The sequence below is a fragment of the Dryobates pubescens genome, chromosome Z, assembly GCF_014839835.1.
Source record: "Dryobates pubescens isolate bDryPub1 chromosome Z, bDryPub1.pri, whole genome shotgun sequence".
Lineage (NCBI taxonomy): Eukaryota > Metazoa > Chordata > Aves > Piciformes > Picidae > Dryobates > Dryobates pubescens.
Window position 1 is genome coordinate 38,154,589 of NC_071657.1, and position 22,555 is coordinate 38,177,143.

General features: G+C 45.4%; 1 protein-coding gene across 1 annotated transcript in view; it reads left to right on the forward strand.

Annotated features, from left to right (window-relative positions):
- Window positions 1-22,555, forward strand: part of ABCA1 (ATP binding cassette subfamily A member 1) — a 97,928-nt gene that overhangs the window by 70,132 nt on the left and 5,241 nt on the right. Inside the window, exons 13-44 of the mRNA XM_054179013.1 lie at window positions 105-310; window positions 402-578; window positions 1,155-1,377; window positions 1,716-1,937; window positions 2,534-2,738; window positions 3,295-3,408; window positions 4,107-4,278; window positions 4,867-4,998; window positions 5,501-5,640; window positions 6,558-6,695; window positions 7,192-7,412; window positions 7,875-7,947; window positions 8,446-8,648; window positions 9,651-9,699; window positions 11,532-11,645; window positions 11,822-11,973; window positions 12,417-12,541; window positions 13,020-13,118; window positions 14,284-14,473; window positions 14,634-14,728; window positions 15,112-15,144; window positions 15,657-15,762; window positions 16,447-16,521; window positions 17,089-17,258; window positions 18,232-18,409; window positions 18,943-19,058; window positions 19,148-19,292; window positions 20,270-20,393; window positions 20,991-21,120; window positions 21,256-21,376; window positions 21,551-21,613; window positions 22,290-22,396. Coding sequence (XP_054034988.1) covers window positions 105-310; window positions 402-578; window positions 1,155-1,377; window positions 1,716-1,937; window positions 2,534-2,738; window positions 3,295-3,408; window positions 4,107-4,278; window positions 4,867-4,998; window positions 5,501-5,640; window positions 6,558-6,695; window positions 7,192-7,412; window positions 7,875-7,947; window positions 8,446-8,648; window positions 9,651-9,699; window positions 11,532-11,645; window positions 11,822-11,973; window positions 12,417-12,541; window positions 13,020-13,118; window positions 14,284-14,473; window positions 14,634-14,728; window positions 15,112-15,144; window positions 15,657-15,762; window positions 16,447-16,521; window positions 17,089-17,258; window positions 18,232-18,409; window positions 18,943-19,058; window positions 19,148-19,292; window positions 20,270-20,393; window positions 20,991-21,120; window positions 21,256-21,376; window positions 21,551-21,613; window positions 22,290-22,396 — 4,418 coding nt within the window. The remainder of the gene's footprint in view (window positions 1-104; window positions 311-401; window positions 579-1,154; window positions 1,378-1,715; window positions 1,938-2,533; window positions 2,739-3,294; window positions 3,409-4,106; window positions 4,279-4,866; window positions 4,999-5,500; window positions 5,641-6,557; window positions 6,696-7,191; window positions 7,413-7,874; window positions 7,948-8,445; window positions 8,649-9,650; window positions 9,700-11,531; window positions 11,646-11,821; window positions 11,974-12,416; window positions 12,542-13,019; window positions 13,119-14,283; window positions 14,474-14,633; window positions 14,729-15,111; window positions 15,145-15,656; window positions 15,763-16,446; window positions 16,522-17,088; window positions 17,259-18,231; window positions 18,410-18,942; window positions 19,059-19,147; window positions 19,293-20,269; window positions 20,394-20,990; window positions 21,121-21,255; window positions 21,377-21,550; window positions 21,614-22,289; window positions 22,397-22,555) is intronic.

Genomic DNA, 22,555 nt, shown 5'->3' on the forward strand with positions numbered 1-22,555 from the left:
AATCTTCCAGAGTTATCCTTTTCTTCTCCCTCCCAAACACAAATGAAGTACATTCCAGTTTGGTAGAATATCTTAAAAGTGCTTCCAAATCTGTCCCTGTCTAGTGTGTCAACTTGGACAAACTGGAGCCTGTGGCCACAGAAGTCCGTCTCATAAACAAGTCCCTGGAGCTTCTGGATGAAAGACGATTCTGGGCTGGCATAGTGTTCTCTGAAATAGCCCCTAACAGCTTAGAGCTTCCTCAACATGTGAAATACAAGATACGCATGGACATTGATAATGTGGAAAGGACCAACAAGATCAAGGATGGGTGAGCACTGACATACTGCCCAGTGGACAATTTTTCATAGGAGATGTGGTGAGGAGGATTTCTAACAGAAAGGTCTTGTCCTTTGGTGCAGGTACTGGGATCCTGGTCCCCGTGCTGACCCATTTGAGGACATGCGCTATGTTTGGGGAGGCTTTGCCTACCTGCAGGATGTAGTGGAACAGGCCATCATCAGGGTGCAGACAGGCACGGAGAAGAAGACAGGAGTTTACGTACAGCAGATGCCCTACCCTTGTTACGTGGATGATATGTATGTATGCAGGCGGCTTTGAAAGCTCTTAGGAGGATTGGGGCTTGGGAGGAACGGGCTTTTGTCACTCCATGCATGGTTTATGTCCCAATCTCCAAGGTGTTCCTAATCCCTGGAATTAGGGTTAGCTGCGTGGAGGATTTAAAATATGTAATGACTTGTGGAGTCTTTCCCAGGAGGAAGACTGTACAGGACTTCAGCAAACAGAATACATTACTGAGATGTGACCATGTCCTCAAACCTGATGCAGGCAAAAATAACACTAGGGAAAAAAAGCAGAGACATGTGCACAGACAGTTGAGCGTAGTCCCCAGGAAAGACAGATCTTTGCACCCTCTTTTCCACTGAGCAACAGTTCCAATTCCAACAGCTCCCACTTCGGGCTGGCTATGCACTCTATACGCATCAGCCTCACTTCCTGGTGAGACACTGATCCTATATTATGTTCTGCATATTGTCATGCTTCATGCAGTGAAGCTTCAGCTGTCACCCTGCTCTGCTAGCTCTTGAGTGGTAACTTAAGTTGCAGTGATGTTTTTAACTCTCTTCTTCTGGTCCTTTTCTTCCTTCTCTCAGATTTCTGCGTGTCATGAGCCGCTCTATGCCTCTCTTCATGACTCTAGCCTGGATCTACTCAGTGGCTGTGATAATTAAGGGCATTGTGTATGAGAAGGAAGCCCGGCTGAAGGAGACGATGAGGATTATGGGACTTGACAATGGCATCCTTTGGCTAAGCTGGTTCATTAGCAGTCTCATCCCTCTCCTGATGAGTGCAGGTCTGCTGGTGCTGATCCTTAAGGTGAGGCTACTGATTTGGTCTGTGGCAGCAGAATCTAGAGTCTTGAGAGCCTGCTAAGCAGTGCTCTGCACGGGCACATGGGGGAGGAGTTAGCAAGGATGAGCTCTTTTTGCGTACAGGGAATAAACCAGGGCTGCGTGGCGAAAAACAGCAGGAGGGGACATAGTAGATTTAGTGCTTTTGAAAGGGTGCACCTAGTGCTGCTCCAGTTCTGGGGAGGTTGTACAAACTGCAGCAAGCCCAGTGTTCCCTGAGCTGCAGCTCTGCAGACCTGCTTGTACTAGTGCCACTTTGGAGAGCCCTCTCAAAGTCTGATACATGTGTTGTTCTCCTACCAGGTGGGAAATCTGCTGCCTTACAGTGACCCTAGTGTGGTGTTTGTTTTCCTCTCAATCTTTGCTGTTGTGACCATCCTGCAGTGCTTCCTCATCAGCACTGTGTTCTCCAGGGCCAATCTGGCAGCTGCCTGTGGAGGCATTGTCTATTTCACACTGTACCTGCCTTATGTGCTGTGTGTTGCCTGGCAGGACTATATCAGCTTCTCACTCAAGATTTTTGCGGTGAGTGTTGAAAAAAATATCCTGGGTACTGTGCTTCCACTAGTATGACATTCAGCAGCACTCGTAACTGGACACTGGTAACAAGGTGGGGAGGTGGCAATGGGAGATGGTTTTTCAAATTTAAGGAGGTATCATGACTGGGCATAGTGAAGAGGGATGGGCTAAATGAACTTGGTAGAAGCTGCTGAGAGGGTTTTGTTTGCAGTAATTTTGTTGGCCAGGTGAAGCTGCCTTGATATCTGTACACTGTGATGCCATACATCCAGAGGTGTAGCCTGAAGGACCCAGCTGCCATTCCTCTGCACAGCACTTCTTAACTGTCTGGAAAGGGTGACTGTTAGTGATCTTGCATAAAAGTGCAAAGGGCAATGTAAAGAAAATAAGGAAAGCAACAATTCTGGGTGGTGGTCCAGCAGAGACTTAAGGAGTTGCTTGCTGGAACCAAGTCTGTCACTCCTTCCCTGCAAGTACAGTAATCCTTGGACCTTGGGCTTTTCCTGTAAGGCTTCTGGACCATGCTCTTTAGCCTTGTGCTAGAGTTGAGCTGGATAGTAGTTATGAAACACTAAATGTATGTTCATTTCTCCCATTTTCAGAGCCTACTGTCTCCAGTAGCCTTTGGCTTTGGTTGTGAGTACTTTGCACTGTTTGAGGAGCAAGGAGTTGGTGTTCAGTGGAACAACTTCTTTGAGAGCCCACTGGAAGAAGATGGCTTTAGCATCACCACATCTGCTGTCATGATGTTGTTTGACACTTTCCTATATGGTGTCATGACCTGGTACATTGAATCTGTCTTTCCAGGTGAGGTTGGCTTCTGAGGGAGGATAGTGTCATTATGCTTTTAAATAGATCCTTTCACCCTATTCATTTGTCAAGGTGCAAATTTTGCCCATTTTTAAGCAGAGCTGCAGAAAGGTCATAGAGGTAAACCACAGAGCAGCATTGCAGTAAGGTGGCTGTGGCTGCTGCTGCTAACAGCAGTGACTGTTGCCCAGCAGAAACTCTGCCCCATTTTGGTGACGGCTGAGCTAGTCTTAGAAGTTTTGCTGCACTTCAGCTGTTTCCTTCTCTGAACTGCTAAATCCACAGACCCTGCTTCAGTGGGAGAGTTGACACTCTCAGTACCGCATATGACTGCTTAACCTCTTGCAGTATAGGGCTTTTAACCCTCAAATTCACTTCAGGGTCTGGGGAAAGAGTTACCTCAAAGTCTGGTAGTGTTCTCACCAAGAAAGATTTCTTAGTCCTGCTTAACCTAGAGGCTTACTACGAATGGAATACATCCCTTCTTGTCCTAAAAGTTAATACAAGGAAAGGGACAGATGCAGTCAGACTCATGTAATGCTTTTCTCTTTAGGCCAGTATGGGATTCCCAGGCCCTGGTACTTTCCTTTCACCAAATCTTACTGGTTTGGTGAGAACCCACAGGAAAGGCAGCACCCTCATCCTGACCAAAAGGGGCCTTCAGAAGGTAAGTGCTGGACATAACAGCCTTTCTGCAATGAAGCAGTGTGGTCTGCCTTTTTGGAAGGAGAGCCCAAGGACAGCAGGGCTGGCATGACTTAGGGGAAGTGGATCCGAACTAGAGTAGGGTACATTTAGATTGGACATTAGGAAGAAGTTTATCACCATAAGAGTGGTGAGACACTGCAACAGATTACCCAAAGAGGTGGTGGAAGCCCCATCCTGCAAGTTTTTAAGGCCAGGCTGTATGTGGCTCTGAGCAACCTGATCTGGTTCAAAGTGTCCCTGTCCATGGCAGGGGGTTAGAACTAGATGATCCTTGAGGTCCCTTCCAACCCTGGCAATTCTGTTATTCTGTGACTTCAGGTAAAATTGGTCATCCCTTATTGCCACAGCTTGGGTATACTCATCAGGTGGGTGTATCCAGATGAACCCAAGGTACTTTGCCCACTGTACTCCAGGTTGGTATTCCAGCCTCAGGGGATTGAGAATTCCTCCCACCCTGGTGACACTGGAGATCTCCAGCTCTCAGATAAGCCCAGTAGAGACAAATGAGCTAAAGTATAGCTCCTGTGGAAAGTTCCTGTCCTTGAGGAAGAAATGGGGTCAGTTCTTGATGTAGTTCATTTCTTCTTGTATCTTCACAGACTTAATGGAAATACTAAACCCTACCATATCTCTTTCTACTTTGCTCTTTTCCTCCAGTCTGCAAGGAGGAAGAGCCTATGCATCTGAGCCTTGGTGTTTCTATCCAGAACCTGGTCAAGGTTTACCGTGATGGCAAGAAAGTTGCTGTAGATGGTCTCACACTGAACTTCTATGAAGGACAAATCACCTCCTTCCTGGGACATAATGGAGCAGGGAAAACCACTACCATGTAAGAATAAAAGAATGCTTTAAGAGAGTGGGGAAAGTGACTTGAGTACTGCAGTTCCTATCAATATTGTAGTGGGAGCTGTACAACTGCAGTGTGCAAGCTCGTGCAGACTGGTGTGCTCCCATGACTTCTGTGGAACTCTGGTGATCACTCTAGTTGTGCAGCTGCCTCAGAAGATAAGCAAATATACAGGAGACTGAAACCAGATGTAGTTCAGGTTGAGCTACACGAATACATCTGCTGGCAGCATTTTTTAGTAATGCCATTTGTGATTATGATTTACCAGTGTAAGGAAATGAGTTGGGACTGAAAGGATGAAAAGCTTTTAGAGGAAAATGTCTTCAAGTGGTCATGTGAGTGTGCTTTGATCACTGTCAAAACCATTAGAGCTGTTGGGGTTTTTTGTTTGTGTTGGTTTTGGTTTGTTTGTTTTTTAAAGCCATTAGCTTTTGGTAATGTTTATCAGACTACCTTCCTGATGTGGGAGCTCCCCAGGGCTTCCACCCACTCTGCATTCATCCATCCTGGCATGTGCAGCAGCTATTTCTTGGTGGTGGAACCTGCTTATCTGTTATGTTTGTCCTTCAGGTCCATCTTGACTGGCTTGTTTCCTCCAACCTCGGGTACAGCCTTCATCCTGGGCAAAGATATCCGCTCAGAACTCAGCACCATCAGACAGAACCTGGGTGTCTGTCCACAACACAATGTGTTGTTTGACTTGTAAGTAGCATCTGGGGGACACAGAGCTAATACTGTCTTTTTGGTTCTTCAGGAGACAATAGTGTACTTTCAGCTGGAGTAGTCCTATTTTTACCTCAGTGTGTGGTGTGAGACAGCAGGGTGGTGTGAGAGTGGTACAAGGATATTCTGTTCATGAACACATTCTTACCTGTCTGTGAATTATCAGCAGAAATCTACACTTTTATCTTCTGTTCCACTGAACTTAATTAGGCCTTATGTTTCCCCAGTGTCTGGTGATCTGGTGTGTTTAGGGTACTCAGTCACACAACCTTGAAAGCATATTATTTACATTGGTGCTGAATAACCACACCCTGAAATCAGGTCCATGTTTAGCACACCCAGTCTGTAGCTCCTTTTTGAAATGTTGATCTTAAAAGGTATTCTCCCAAGTAAACAAACATACCTGCTGTAATGCTAATGCAAGGGATGAATCCTGGCCTGGCACTGTCAGCTGTACCCTCAGCCTCCTTCTGTTTTCTAGGCTGACTGTGGAGGAGCACATCTGGTTCTACGCTCGCCTCAAAGGGCTGCCAGAAAAGAAGGTGAAAGAGGAAATGGAGCAAATGGTAATGGATGTTGGTTTGCCTCACAAACTGAAGGCGAGGACAAGCAAACTCTCTGGTAGGTTCCGCTGCTTTTACATTTCTCAGCTGCTTCCCCAGCAATCAAATCTCTTGAGTTTCACTGTCTACATCACATCCCTTGATTTGATACTCCAATTAAATAAAGACTACCACATGATTAAGCACTTTAAGTCTCTAATCAGTATATCTTAGTAAACTTAATCTTTCACTGCCTTGTGTTATCTAATGGCCACAGCAAGACATTCACTTTCTCTGAGTATTTTAATATTTGTTTACATTACAACATAGTCCATCTTTCTCTTACTCTAATATGTTTGGATTTTATGGTTTTAGGTAAGATTGGCTCAGACTGTAATCTCTATGTCCCTTGCTGTTTGTGAACTGTATGTGCACTTCTGACTTCTGCTTCTTCATTTGACATCCTGGAATGTCTTTCCCCTTTGTTCAGGAGTGGCAAGGTTGCTGTATTAGTCTGTACCAGATAGCTAGAGGATTGTGACTCCTTTGTCTCTGACTTGGCTATCCACACAAGCTGCACTTTTGACCTTGGGAAGGGAGAGCAGATGGGCACAGGTTTGCTTTAGTACTGGAAAGTGTAATGTAATTCCTTGCTGTTGCCTATTCCACATGATGTGTGTCTCTGAAGGACCTATTACTGCAACACAGGCTCTGGAGACCCGTGCTCCAGGTCCTCAAATACGGTTATGCCTCCTGGCTGGCGACTAGCTGCTGTCAATGATAGTATGATTCACCTGAGGAAGGGTTTGCAAGGTGTGGCTTCCTGCAGTAGCAGGAGAATTAGACTCCAGACGAATTATCCCCTGTCCATGGAATTCCCCTGGAATGCCTCAAACAATAGCAGTGTTTTTCTTCTCAGTGTGCAAGTCTGCTTTCTCTCAGAGATCTCAGTATCCTACATTAGCCAGAACATCTCTTTGTTCTTGTGTCTGACAGGTGGCATGCAGAGGAAGCTCTCTGTTGCTTTAGCCTTTGTTGGTGGTTCCAAGGTTGTCATTCTAGATGAGCCTACAGCTGGGGTGGATCCTTATTCTCGTAGAGGGATATGGGAGTTGCTGCTGAAGTATCGGCAAGGTATGTGGTCTTTAAATGTGTCATGGGAAGCAAAAGAAAACCATATGATTCATGAGTGTTCTCAAAATAGCAACGTATCTTTGCAATTCTACTGTGTGCACTGAGGAAGGAATAAAAGCATGCAAGATAAGGATGTTCTGATCTCTCATCTCTTCTCCTATTTCATTCTATTCATGTCAGAGCTTATGAACAAAGTTCTCACTGGGTTGTGAGGGCAATTAAAAGTCAGAAATTCACTCATGGTGTGCATCAGTGTCCTCTTTTATTCTGTGCAACCCGCCTTTGCTGAGCATGACAAGGGCTGCAGAGAGTGGGGAGAATAAACTTGTGACAGCAGTTGTGAAACATATGTATTGCTAGTCTTGTTCAACGGAACCTGCACTTGTGGCATCTATCTCCCATCCAGCTACATGGCAAGATCCAGATGATTGTGGCCTGGCTCAGGAGCACAAGTATGGTTGACTTACCAGTGGTGTTTTCCCTTGCTTCATTCCAGGCCGCACCATCATTCTCTCCACACACCATATGGATGAGGCAGACATTCTGGGTGACCGAATTGCCATAATTTCTCATGGCAAGCTCTGCTGCGTTGGTTCTTCTCTCTTCCTGAAGAACCAGCTGGGAACAGGCTATTATTTGACCCTGGTCAAGAAGGATGTGGATTCTTCTCTGAGCTCCTGCCGAAACAGCAGCAGCACAGTGTCCTACCTGAAAAAGGTACAGCTAACCATTCCTGCTTGCATTCATTCTTCTTTCATGAAATCTTAGGCTTGTGGAAAGCGGCAACTAAGACAGAATGTCTCAAAGAAATTTTCTTATTCTTTAAACTTGCTAGTTGCTTTTATAGGTACCATGCCAGATCATGGCTTGTTAAAATGTTGCATGGGCCATACATCTCCATTATAGTTTCTCAATGCCAGTGGTCTAAAGCTGGTCAGAGAGATACAGAATGTGCACACTTTTGTACCAGTCACTTTTCTAACAGTGACCCCTGAGTTTTTAGGACCTTGTATTATAGCCCTTTGTAGTGATATGTCGCCATTACTTTCTGACTCCTTTGGAGTATCCAGCATGTTGCAGCATCTGATTGGAGTTACCTAGATTGGTGGGCCCTGGTTTTCTTTAAACAGCAGGAAACAGTGGTTGACTTTTTTTTTTTTTAAACTCTCTTGTGACCAGGATGACAGTGTCTCCCAGAGCAGTTCTGATGCTGGCCTCGGCAGTGACCATGAAAGTGACACACTAACAATAGGTGAGGCTTGGAGAATACGAGACTCATTCCCAGTGCTGACATTGCTCTATCTTTGACCTTGCACAACTGCCTTAGCTTTGTGTCTCCATAGCTACAGTCGTGGGACAACTATTAAATTCACAGAGATGGTATTTTTAAATCTGTAAATATTGGAGCATTTTTCTTTGGTGAGACGTTTTGGGTTTGAGCTGTCCTGGGATTTAATAACCAAAGATCATGTAGTTGCTGGGCTTGTTAGCAATATGTAGCATTTGCTGGTGAATTGTATCTACTGACCTGCAGAGCTGCCAGTAGCATGTAAAAGCTTTCCCAAATAAAAGAAATAGCTGCTCATGGGTCTAGGCTTTTGTTTAAGCTTGTGTGGACTTTACATGGAAATGAGCTGCTTTCCAGAGATGTCCCATTTTCCTTCTTTTCCTTATGGCAAGGTTTTTCTGACTGAGCTCTTTCCGGAGAATGAGCAAGGTGAACACCATATTTTCCTCTTGGTTCTTCTAGATGTTTCTGCAATTTCAAATCTCATTACAAAGCACGTTCCTGAGGCCAGGCTGGTGGAGGACATTGGCCATGAATTAACCTATGTCTTGCCGTACAAAGCTGCTAAAGAGGGAGCTTTTGTGGAACTGTTCCACGAAATTGATGACCGTCTCTCTGATCTTGCCATTTCCAGCTATGGCATCTCTGAAACCACACTGGAAGAGGTGAGCACATTGAAGATTCTGTTTGGACTTGAACTGGGAAAAATGGATAATGGTGGACATAAGAATGACACTAGGTCTTGACTCTTCCTGTAAACAGGCAGCTTTGTGTTCCTGTCCACAATGGATTGTCTTCTGACCTGTTAAGTGTGTACTCATAGAAGCATGCATTAAATGTAGTACAGGCAAGCATAGACAGGTTCCTTTGTATTCATTTGCACTTTGCTGAGATTTTGTGTGAAAATTGGCCAACAGTTTGGGTTCTAATCAATGGGTAAAGACCTTTGAGGTATTTTTTAGGGATGCTTTGTGCTGCACTTAACTGAAAACACGCATTTTAGTACTGGAGACTGAAACCTCTTCACAGAAGCTGCTTAGATATATGCCCTTGTCAAGGATTTTTTTAAGGTTTGTTCCTGGGGGCTGTGTTCCAACTGACAAGTCACCTTTTCTTTTATCACAGATGTGTCATGGACTTAATCCCCTGTTTGTGTGAAATTTCTCTTTATAAATTTTATTTTATTTAAATAATGACAAGGAAAGCTGAAATGATAGTGTTGCCACTTACTGAGGTTGCACTCTGGTCCTCCTGCAGCTGCTGAAGGCGTTGGCTGCTACCTGCAGTTTGGAAATGTCGGGGTACTTTTCTAGTTTAGGAGAGTCTGAGAGACACACTCCACAATGGTAGCCATTCAGGCATGAACAGGAGTGTGAGCACTGTCAGACTAGGATTCCCCAAATTTAGTAACTAAGTATTTATCTGAGACATGGGAAGGAGCTTACATTTGAGATGCACCGAGACCAACTTGGAAAGGGGAAGGTGTATGGTTACAGCCTGGTTCCTAGAAGCTAGAGAGGAGCTACAAAGTCCATATTCTCATTACATGGAGGACGAATGCTAGATCCTCTGTTCACATGCTGGCTCTGTTAGTCTTGTGCTCTCTTGAAGCAGTTCCCATAGTACTGGGTCTCTTCTAATTTTCACTGACTTTTATTGCTTTTCAGATCTTCCTGAAAGTGGCTGATGATAGTGGTGTGGATGCAGAAACTTCAGGTAGGTGTAGTTGTCCCCTACTATATTGAAGGGGACTTCTGGAGGAAGTACCTCTTTGTGTGGTATTTGTGCTATTTACGCATGAGGCTGACCAAACCTAGGTGTTTCAGGAGTAAATCTCAGTGCAGTGCTTATGTCCCAGGGTAAAAAAGACTCTAGTGGTTTTCTCAAGTGAAGAGTGTTCTTGATTGCACCAGCCTGGGGCAGGTGGGTGACAGGATGTCCAATTACACAGCACACATGCTAAGGTGTGACCAGCCCTGTTTCAAACTGAACTGAAACTCTGATGTGCTAATATTTTCAATGACCAAAAATAGCAGTTCTGAGTATACGTAATGTGTGCTTTTATATACTGTCAACTTCTATTGACTCAGTGGTAGCATGTTACATTGTGGTAGTGGACATTCTCTGGTGTTGGAATGTATTGTGAATTGCTTGACTGACACTATTGTCCACTGTGAAGAATAGGGGGAAAACTCCTAATAGCGTCACTTCTCAGAAGGGACTGAAAAGAGGCTCACTGCATTAGGTGGGTGCTTATGCCAGCCTTTCTGGATTTTCTAGGCCTAGCAAATGGCACTTGAGAGTAACAAGCATGTTAGCTGAGAATTTGCTTGCAGTGACAACAGCCTACAGTTTTCATGCTCTTTAACATCTTTATTGATGATCTGGATGAGGGCATTGAGTCCGTCATCAGTAAATTTGCGGACAACACCAAGCTGCGGGCAGGAGTTGATCTGCTGGAGGGTAGAGGGGCTTTGCAGAGGGACCTCAACAGGCTGGACAGATGGGCAGAGTCCAACGGCATGAGATTTAACACATCCAAGTGCCGGGTTCTGCACATTGGCCACAACAACCCCATGCAGAGCTACAGGCTGGGGTCAGAGTGGCTGGAGAGCAGCCAGGCAGAGAGGGACCTGGGGCTACTGGTTGATGGTAGGCTGAACATGAGCCTGCAGTGTGCCCAGGCAGCCAAGAGGGCCAATGGCATCCTGGCCTGTATCAGGAGCAGTGTGGCCAGCAGGAGCAGGGAGGTCATTCTGCCCCTGTACACTGCACTCAATGCCACACCTTGAGTCCTGTGTCCAGTTCTGGGCCCCTCAGTTTAGGAAGGATGTTGACTTGCTGGAGCGTGTCCAGAGAAAGGCAACAAAGTTGTTGAGGGGTTTGGAACACAATCCCTGTGAGGAGAGGCTGAGGGAGCTGGGGTTGCTTAGCCTGGAGAAGAGGAGGCTCAGGGGAGACCTCATTGCTGTCTACAACTACCTGAAGGGAGGTTGTAGCCAGGTGGGTGTTGGTCTCTTCTTCTGGGCAATCAGCACCAGAACGAGAGGACACATTCTCAAGCTGCACCAGGGGAGGTTTAGGCTGGATGTTAGGAAGAAATTCTACACAGAGAGAGTGATTGCCCATTCTAATGGGCTGCCCTGGGAGGTGGCGGAATCACCATCATTAGAGGTGTTCAGGAGGAGACTTGATAGGGTGCTTGGTTGCATAGTTTAGTTGATTAGGTGGTGTTGGATGATAGCTTGGATGCAGTGATCCTGAAGGTCTCTTCCAGCGTGGTCTATTCTATTCATGGCTAAATGGAATAAAAAGTGTCCAATACACTGGAAGAAGCTTCTAGGACAGCACCCAAAAAATGGCACCTAAAATATGTGACCCTTGCAGAGTGACAATTTTGATGATACTGCAGTGGAGTCACTCCAGATCAGCTCCACAGTATACAAATGGAAGACATGGAAAATGAAAATTATACTGCTTTGTTTTTTCTGTGGTGAATTGGAGATTAACTGAAGCAGTTCAGCTAATTCTAACTGCATTGTTTTCAGATGGGACACTGCCAGCCAGAAGGAACAGGCGCGTGTTTGGAGACAGGCAGAGCTGCCTTCGTCCATTTACAGAAGACGATGCATTAGATCCTAATGATTCAGATATAGATCCAGGTATTGCTGGGGCTCAAGCCTGTTTGTGTTTTTGAGCACATGCAAATAATGCAGGTCATAATGCTGAGTGGGTGAGTGAGAGTAGCTGTTCAAGCTGTCACCCTGTGTCTCCAGCACGTAAGCACCCAGAGAATATTTCTGTGAGCTTATGAATGAGGGTCATTTCTTCTTGCTAGCAGAATCCAGGGAGACAGACCTTCTCAGTGGCATGGATGGGAAAGGCTCCTACCAGATGAAAGGCTGGAAGCTCACCCAGCAGCAGTTCATGGCATTGTTGTGGAAGAGGCTGCTTATTGCCAAGAGAAGCCGGAAGGGCTTCTTTGCTCAGGTGAGAGCACCCAATGTGCACGGGCCCTCAGCAGGGGCTGCTATGGACTATGAATTGTATTCATATTTGAACACAGGCAGAAAACCTCAAGAGAATACAGAGGACCAGAACTGGTCTTCACTGCACCTCTGAGCAAAATGGGGCCTGTGCAAGATATCGAATGTTAACAGTATTCTCACAAAGCAAATATAAAAGGCTCAAATCCAAATTTGACCTTGAAAGCAGCATTTGCAGGCTGCATCATTTGCATCCCAAGTGAGTGCCCTGATGGAAAGCCAGGATTGGTCTTACATTGATGTTCAGCAATTCTTTGGTGTAAATAGCACAGACCTTTCTGGGAAACACTGAAAAAGTTTTGATCTATTTAGTGACTCACATGTAACTCTTGATGCCTCTATAACCACTCACTTTAAAGAGGACTTGCTCTTTCCTTGCAATTTCAGATTGTGCTGCCGGCTGTCTTTGTGTGTATCGCTCTCATGTTCAGCCTCATTGTTCCTCCCTTTGGGAAGTATCCCAGCCTGGAATTACAGCCCTGGATGTATGATGAGCAGTACACATTTATTAGGTAATAATAATAATAATAAACCAGGTTGGAAGAGACCTTTAAGATCATCATGTCCAACCCCTCAACCAGTCCAACCCCTCAACCAATCCAACCCACCTAAACAACTAAACCATGGCACGGTGGTAAATACTACAATTCTGGTTTTTTTCTTCAAGTGTGAGTTACTGAGTTTCTTGCTAGGCTGTTTAAATTTGTTTTCCTGTGCTTAGCTCAGAAGCACATTTTAGTAGTCCTGGTATTTATTTATTTGTTTGTTTACCTTTAAATGCCACCTCTAACTACTGGTTAGTGCTGTGACTTGAGCACAAAGACCAGGACTGTGTGTGTGCTTCTAGGCCAGACATTCTTCTGAGGGAAATCTCCACCCATATCCTTTTCCTGAGCTCTTTCACTGTACTCTCAGCCTTTCTCAGCTGCTGCTTTTCCTGTGTGCCTGTTGTCCTACTGACCTAGTGGTGTTTTTCTGCTGTACCCATAGCAATGATGCTCCAGAAGATGCAGGTACTCAGGAGCTTTTGGATGCCCTTCTCAATAAGCCTGGTTTTGGGACACGCTGTATGCAAGGTCACTCCATTCCGTAAGTAGAACCCTGGTCTGAGAAGAAGCCCAGTCCCAGCTTCTAGTCCCCTACAGCTTTAGCCAGCTTTAAGAAATTACAGTCATGCGTGAGCAGAGCAGGATTTAAGCCAAAAGACTTGCAATTACATTTAATTTTTGTGCTGAGGACTTCCTAAACCATTACCAGCCCTCAGCATGGAGAGTGCAAGTCCTTACTGACAGAGATGGAAAGGAGACAGTAGTCTCAAACTACTGTTTGGTCCTGGACATGGAAAGAACCTAGTCATGTTGCTGGATGTTATTTGCTGTAGCTATTCCCATTCCACAATCCCCTGTTTCTATCTACACTATAAAACTAGGTTAGCACCCCAACGCTGGCAGAAACAGCGGAGAGCCAGATAATGTTGGCCTTATTTCCTAGCTCTGGCACTGACTTGCTGCATGGTCTTGAACAAATCACTGAAGATTCAGGACATGACTGCAAAAGGAGTGTACAGAGTCCAGGATGGTTTGTCTCTAGCCTGGAAGAACTATAGCTCATGTTCACACAATGAGCAGGAGAGGGGCAAGGCGTGCTTGGCCAGTGGTGGAAAGTAATCCATATCCTGCAGAGCAGACACAGCAGGGTTACCCCACCCTGCGGTGTCCACTGATGTTGCCATGGAAAAGAGGAGTATTTTGGTGCCCCAAAGGCAGAAATGCCATTCAAGAAATTGCTGTCTGCCATGACCTTAGAATCCTAGAATGTTTGAGCTGGAAGAGATCCGTAAGGGATCCGTAAGAGATCCGTACATTAAGTCCAACTCCCTGCTCCTCACAGAACTACTTAAAACTAAACCATATGACTAAGAGCATCATCCAGATCCTTCTTGAACTCTGGACATTGTCCATGCTGGAACTGACTGAAATAAAGTACTCTTGTGCTGCAGAGTGAATGAGAAGAGGAAAGTGTCTGGCACTATGCAGTGTTGGCTAAGCTCAGTCTCTTTGTCACTAGGACCTATTAAAAGCTGCAGAGCCTCATCTGTTGCACTGAGCCGTTTGTCCTACTGAGGTTAGGCTAATCTGAAAAACGTTGTGCCTCTGCTGGGGACTGCGTTGGCTGTTATTTAAATGTCTTGTAAACAAATCCCATCACAGGTGCTTTCAAAAACTGCACTTGCTGTTCCTCTTTCCTGACACAGAGACACTCCTTGCACTGTGGGTCAGACAGAATGGACCACGACTTCAGTCCCAGACTCAGTTCTGCACATCTTCTTGAAAGGCAACTGGAGCATGGAGAACCCTTCCCCCTCTTGTGAGTGCAGCAATGAGAAGATCAAGAAGATGCTGCCTGTGTGTCCTCCTGGTGCAGGCGGGCTGCCACCCCCACAAGTAAGAAGGAGCTCAGTGGTGCTGCAATGAAGGATGCTCCTGGAGAGTGGAGCGGCTGGGTGTGATTCTTGTGTGTGCAGTGCTGCATACAGTTTGTTTGACTTGGTATCTGCATTTTCTGATGAATATTTATTATCTGTCTTTTCCCCACTGATGACAGCGTGAGCAGGACACTGCTGACATCCTCCAGAATCTAACAGGCCGCAATATATCAGACTACCTAGTGAAGACCTACGCACAGATCATTGGGAAGAGGTAGCTATTGAACACCCACCCCACTAAATGCTGTATGGGGGTGCTACACATACCAGGCAAACAGGCCTGGGCAACCCAAACTCTTCAGCAGTGAGTCAGACCCACTTACCTCCTGAGACTGCCCTAATCCACAGCTCAGGTGGTGTTTCTGCATTATTAGTGATGCTATGGCAGTTTTGAGAAGGGTGTGCTGAACCTTGTAGGCACAGCAGGGGGAAAATCTAGACACCAGCCCTAGGGATTACATCAAAGGAGTGGTGGGATATAATGCCAGATGTGAGAGGCTATTGCACTCTTTTCCCTGGCCATGTGTCTGCAGTACTGTTGGGGTCTCTCCACTTATTCAATGTATTGTACCTTGGTTTTCTTTTCTGTTTCTGCAGCTTAAAGAATAAGATCTGGGTGAATGAGTTCAGGTGAGTTACTGCTGTTTCTCTACATGTGTCCACTGGCTTTTAAGTAATGTATTAAGAAGGACAGACCCACCTCGCATTGCAGTTCGTTTTGTATGACTCTTAACTGCCAAATTCTGAAGGTTCATGTTTAAGCATAAACCAAGACTGGAAGAACACCTGTCTTATGCAAAAAAGATTTGCAGGACCAGCCTACTGATACTGCATCTTGAGAAGTGCTGTTTTTCTAAGGAAGGGAAGCAGAGAGATGCCCTGTTTTGCTTGCACTGGCAGCAAAGGATAGCTGTGTTCATTAAATGTTATAGTATGCTGAACAATCATACAATTTAACCCCAGAAAAAAGGAGTAGGTGATGTGATGGCTAAGCAGCAGAGTATCAGAAGATCAAATTGTGGATATTCTTGCCTTGGATGTAGTGCAGGAAAAGGAAGCATCTGGGAAGGGAAGATGAATGTCATTGTATGGAGGTCATTGAGTAGTCAGGTCATAGCATCACTTTTTATCTGACCTTCCAGGTATGGTGGCTTTTCCTTGGGAGCCAGCAGTTCCCTTATGCTTCCTCCAGGCCACGAAGTCACTGATGCCATTAAACGCGTGAAGAAAATCTTGGAGCTAGCACAGGTGAGCAGCTGCCCACATAAACCCAGGGTGTGCTAATATTGGAGTCCTGTTATGTGGGAGATGACTTGGAAGCCATAAAATGGGGAACACGTGTATGTTAACTGTGTCCAGTGGTTTCTTCCCATTGCCTGTGATCTGGGGTCCCCAGGGCTGGAAACAGCAGAGAGCTTAAGAACATATTCAGGTGAGGCTTACACAGCACATATTGTTGGCATTGGCTCTGACCAACTCCAATTGCAAGCTGGTGGGGACTACAGGCATCTCTGAGTGTTTGTGGCAGGACAGGATGGGCTGTATCAGGGAATTAACAAGAGGTTGCCTTCAAAACCTCAGCTGAGCCCTTCTGTGCTGAGTCTGTCTTAGCTCAGAAGAGATTCTGGGCTGCTGCTTTCTTCTAAGTCTGCCTGTGGGCTGTGATGTCTCTGAAGGTGGCCTCCAACCCTGGTTAGTACTTACTGCCAGGGAAAAAAACAGGCCTAAGGCTGATTTCTTTTACCAGTGGGACTGCAGAAGGGAAGTGGAGAAGGGAAGCTGAAGTTTCTCAGCCTTCTTACCACCTCCGACTTAGTAGATACAGAATGGGAAGAAAACTGTCAGAACTGTGGAAAAGTGTGACCCTACTAGACTCCAAGATATGCATAACAGTACTCTGAGGGGAAGTAACTGTGTCTTTGATTTTTGCAGGGAAGTTCTGCAGATCGGTTTCTCAACAGCTTGTCAAGTTTCATGAAAGGCCTGGATACAAAGAATAACGTGAAGGTAAAATAAGTAGTCTTCACTACTGTGTCTGCTATTTGAAGCTCTGGTAACCTGGGGTTGTATCTGGTTAGCAAGTCCCAGCAGTCTGCCTTGCAGACCAGAGCTCTCTGTGTTTGCTAGTGGAGCAAATGCAGCTTGTATTCTTCTGTGGGTTTCCCAAAAAAATCTGTTTTTCCTGTGGAGTCTAGGCCTAAGAACTGGAATTTCACTGCTGGACTGGTGCTAGCTTCCAGCAGCCTCTTGTGGTGTCTGATTATAGTATATGCTAAGCAAACTAGCTAGAAGGATGTTGAACTTGGAATGTGCTGCCCAGGGAGGTGGTGGAATCACTGTCCCTGGAGATGTTCAAGAGGGGATTGGATGTGGCACTTGGTGCCATGGTTTAGTCATGAGGTCTGTGGTGACAGGTTGGACTTGATGATCTTTGCAGTCTCTTCCAACCTTGGCGATTCTGTGATTCTTTCTGTGAAAGAAATTATAAAGTCCTTAACAGGGGAAGGGATGTTCTGCAGGACTGAGGAGCTGATGTCCCTGGTGTTTTTCTGATGCTGATGTGGTCTTTTGCAGGTGTGGTTCAACAACAAGGGCTGGCATGCCATTGCCTCCTTCCTGAATGTGATCAATAATGCTATCCTTCGGGCCAACCTGCAGCAGGGCAAAAATCCAAGCGCTTATGGGATCACTGCCTTCAATCACCCACTCAACCTCACCAAGCAACAGCTCTCTGAAGTGGCCTTGTAAGTCTTGACATGAATGTGGATGGTTTGGGCTCCTCAGGTGCTGTTTACTGAAAACAAACAACATGGGAGGCTTTAGCTTCACTAGTAGCCACTCAGTGCCCTGTAGCATTTAGGCTTTCAAATACTGACCTTACATTCTGTGAACTGGGCAGGCAGCAATGTAGCTGTTGAACAGTAATTGTTGAGCTGCACTGCTGTTTAAGCTTTCTATGTCTCAGTCCCTGGAAGGTGCAGTTTCAAAGAACTACTGTAATGTTAAGACCTTCTGCTGCTTGGGAAATTCCTCTCAGCCATATCCAGAAAGGTGGCTTACTATGGCTATGGTCATTCTTTTGTCCCAAGGTGCCACTTTTTGATTAGGAACCATTAATAGATCCTATTCAGTCTTGCCCACTGTCTCAGCATGGGGGGAATACACAGGGCTTACTGCAGTGAAGCATTTACTAGTTCACTACTACCACAGCAAGGGTTGAGGACTCATAAGCTGTCTGAAGGTACATCCTTCAGATCTAAGAGCAGTGGCAGATAACAGTTGGATACCTCTGACCTTCAAAACAACTGAGGAAAAAAAAAAACCACATTAAAAAACACAAACCAAAACTCAAACCAAACAAATGAAAAAACCAACCCAACAACAAACAACCAAAGCCCCAAGAAATGCATTAAGTGGGAAAGAAAGTGATGGTGATAAGAAAGGAGAAAGCAATCTATTACGCTGAGGTAACCAACAGATCTAATTGTGGTGCTGTCTTGGAGATGCCTACAGGCTTGTGTATGTTCCCTTTGTTATATGGCTGGAGAAAAACCATGCAGTGAAGACAGCCTGATGTGGTCATCCTTTACCCTTCCAAATGAAGCAGAAGGAGAAAGGGTTTCTGCACTGCCCTGCATGCACTGCCTCATTTCATCTCAAAGGTGCAGCACCAGCAGGGAAAAACTTTTCTTTCTTAATTTTTTTTTTTTTGTCCAGGATGACCACTTCTGTGGATGTCCTAGTCTCCATCTGTGTGATCTTCGCCATGTCCTTTGTTCCTGCCAGCTTTGTGGTCTTCCTTATCCAGGAACGTGTCAGCAAGGCTAAGCACTTGCAATTCATCAGTGGTGTGAAGCCTGTGATCTACTGGCTGGCCAACTTTGTCTGGGATATGGTAAGGGCTTTGTGACTGTACTAAACTGTCCTCCATTTTCTGTTTGCAGGATGTTTGTTGCATTGAAGCACAAAGTACAGTTGATACTAGTGGACACCACATTAATTCAGTGAATAACAACTGTGCCTGTGACTTTTGTGTTTGCTCTTTTGGGGTAATGGTTCACCTCAGTGAGTCAAGGAATACTGAACAAAGGATGGGAGGGCAACCATAAACTCAGTCATCAACATCTATTATGCTGCTTTAAAATACCTGCCCCAGAATGTTTGCTTGTATAGCCCCATGTTCTGCTCTGTTCAAAACAGATTTTTTTTTTCTACCTGTGGTGTCCAGAAACTCTGAGAGTACAGTGATTACTCTGAGAGGGAACAAGGATTGTAAATTTTGCATTGTAGTTCACACATATGACACTCCTAGGAAACAGCTTTTGGAACAGTAAATAATTTTGAAAAACCATTGGTTCAGAGTAGATAGACTCCTTTCTCTTTTTTTGTCATCTGAAAACATCTTAAGCCATATTTTTCACCTTCCAGTGCAACTACGTTGTTCCAGCCACACTAGTCATCATCATCTTCATCTGCTTCCAGCAGAAGTCATATGTATCCTCCTCCAACTTGCCTGTGCTGGCTCTCCTTCTGTTTCTTTATGGGTAAGGGATTTCTCAAGCAGAAGGATGACTGGGAAGGCTCTTAGACTTGGGAGGTGCTTACCTAATGTTGCTGCCTTTCCTCTTGCCAGGTGGTCCATCACCCCTCTCATGTATCCAGCCTCCTTCGTGTTTAAAATCCCCAGCACAGCATATGTTGTGCTGACCAGTGTGAACCTCTTCATTGGCATCAACGGCAGTGTGGCCACCTTTGTCCTGGAGCTCTTCACCAACAACGTATGTGTCCCCAGAAGTAACTCAGTGTTATGTGCTGCTGCAAGCTAATTCCATGTTGGTGCCAAGTTGCCTTTAGCAGTCAGTTCTCCAGAAAGGCTAGCCCCTGCCAGCCTGTACCCATTAGCTACTGCATCAGTTTAAACAGATTCTCATGGAAATGGGTTAAAGTCCACTTCAGCTTTGTTCACAGTATAGTTAAGGTGGGAAGGGACCTCCTGAGATCGTCTAGTCCAATTTCAGAGGAGGTCACTCAGGCTCATCAGGTTTTGAATGTTTCCAGAGCTGGAGACTCTGCAGTCTCCCTGGGCAACTTCCTCTCATGCACGTATGCAATGCAAGATATCTTATCAGACCCTGTTTGATCCACACTGGTGTGAAGTGCTCCTTGTAGGATGAGGTTGAGGAGACCCTCTGGAAGGTACCTGTTGATTGTATCACTGCCTATAGGCATAACTCATTGACAACAGTCATTTTTGGTACAAAGCCTGTTGTAGCTCAGTAAAAACAGTTACATGCTTGAAGATAAGTGGCTGGCAGAACAGGAACCTCTCTTCAGGCTGCTGTCAGTCCAACCTGTGAGCAAAGACAACTGGAAGACTACAAACAAAAAGTATTAGAGCGTCCAGTGTAGGATAGGGACTGCCCACTGACATAACCGGTCAGGCACATCTTTCCTGTTTTCTCAACCCATAGCCTTTCTGCATGTTAGTGTTTGCAGACACTGCATTTTAGACTCTTTTGGAGGAATCTGTATTTTGGTACAGCGCACTTCTGTGAATAGTATCTTGAGCAACACAACATCACTGTCCAGAGGAGCCATGGCACTGGCTCTTGGAAGAGTGTTTCTAATCCATGAATTTTCAATGGGATTGCATTGTTGATTGAGGGAGAAGTCAATCACAACATGGACTGCACTTAGCAGGTGGTGGCTTTTTTCTGCTCACATGGCTCACTGTCACTTAATTTTCTTTTAGCAGAAGCTGAACAACATCAATGATATCCTGAAATCTGTTTTCCTTATCTTCCCCCACTTCTGCCTGGGTCGAGGACTCATTGACATGGTGAAAAACCAGGCCATGGCTGATGCTCTGGAGAGGTTTGGTAAGTGAAATTATGTTATCATGGTGACAGTGGCCTTAGCTGAACAGGAAATGCTTGAGTTTGCTCCTGTGACTTTTCAAGAATCGAAAGTGCACAATTTGCAGCGCAGATACAATGAAACCTGGCAAGCCTACACAGTTGTCCTCCAGGCTGGAACAAGGACTGAAGAAGGCCTGTCAGATAGATCCCCAGAGTTTTTAGTTATATGGGGCATTAGATAGAAGTGCATAAAGCCAACAGTATGGAGAGGCCAAAATGTAAGGAGTGCCTGAGATTTTGGAAAGCTGTAATTTTTTTTCCTGGATGTGGATGCCAGGCCTGAGTCACAGCTTTCCTGTGCTTCACTAACCTTTCAGGAAGCTGGGCCAGCTCTTCATTGGCAGAGTGAATTCTCTGGGCCCAACTCCCAACTTTGCTGCAGTTAGAAATGTGCACAGAGCCACAATTGATCCCTTGTGTGGTCTATCACTTTCCTCCTCCCACTGGCTTCTCTCCAGTTGCCCTGGCTCCCAACTTTGGTGAGCTTTGCAGGAAGAAATGCTAGCCTGCTTTTGTTGCTCTGGAAAGGTGACTGTGCTTTTCATCTGGCTTTGGCAGGAGAAAATCGGTTTGTGTCACCCATGTCATGGGACCTGGTGGGAAGGAACCTCTTTGCCATGGCAGTAGAGGGTGCTGTCTTCTTCCTCATCACAGTGCTCATCCAGTACAGATTCTTCATCAAACCCAGGTAGGTTATCTGCCATGCTTCACCACTGAAGGCAGAGGAAGTTTACATTGGTGTCCCATGTGAAGTGGGGAGAATATTAACTATGTGGAATCCCTGCCATCTTCTGTTAAAGCTTTATCATGTTGTTCTCTCCAGGCCTGTGTATTGCAAGCTGCCTCCTGTGAATGATGAAGATGAGGATGTAACAAGAGAGAGACAGAGGATAATTAGTGGAGGAGGACAAAGTGACATCTTGGAAATCAAGGAGCTTACTAAGGTGACAAAAAAGTTCTGCATTCCCAAGATGTGTTGGCATAAAACCATGCAGTTCAGCAGAAGTCTCACTGAGAGGAATCCTCTAGTAGAGGAGCATGTTTGGCACGTTGAATGTATGTGCTTCCAATTATAGTTCCCTTTGACGTTGTCCTTACTCTTTTTCTTATGCTTTCAGATTTACAGAATGAAGCGAAAGCCAGCAGTTGATAGGATCTGCGTTGGAATCCCCCCTGGAGAGGTGATCTTATCTCTCAAATTCATTACTTTGTTGTTAATGTGGTATTTAAGAGCAACAGAGAGCAAAGGGTACAGTAAGATCAGAAATGGATGATCTTCAAATTACATCTAATGAAACTGCCTGGAAGTAGATTCTGTGTGTCTCTGCCTTTGAAGGAGGTACTGAACTCTGTCTGGGACCAGAGGCCAAACTCTGGTACCCTCCAAAGGTAGCACTTTGGTACTTGCATTTGTCACTGCACTAGGGTGACACCAGAGTTCATTCATTTTACATAGAATACATAGAATAAACCACATTGGAAGAGACCTTCAAGATCATCGCGTCCAACCCATCAACCAATCCAACACCACCTAAACAACTAACCCATGGCACCAAGCACCCCATCAAGTCTCCTCCTGAAAACCTCCAATGATGGTGACTCTACCACCTCCCCAGGCAACCCATTCCAATGGCCAATCACTCTTTCTGTATAGAACTTTTTTCCCAACATCTAGCCTGAACCTCCCCTGGCGCAGCCTGAGACTGTGTCCTTTACCAACCTAAATGCAAAAAATGTACTCCCTTCAGCTGTCCTGAGAGTTAAGGTTGCTCCTTCGTATCTTGTCATTGCTGAAGGTAATGCAACTGAATCCTGTTCTCAGACACACTATGCTTATCTGCTCTTTTGTGTCCTCAGTGCTTTGGACTCTTGGGAGTAAATGGTGCTGGCAAGTCATCCACTTTTAAGATGCTAACTGGTGATACAGATGTGACAGGAGGAGAAGCTTTCCTCAAAGGAAACAGGTGAAAGACCACTCTCTCTCTTCTTTGTGTCAAAGCACTTCCTTTGCTGTTTTCTCCTCCAGCATTCTCAACTTTCGTTTCACTTCCAGCAAGTCTAAACTTCGCCTCACTTTTCTCTTTTTCAGCTCCTGGCATCTATTTCAGCCCTTTGCCAAGTCT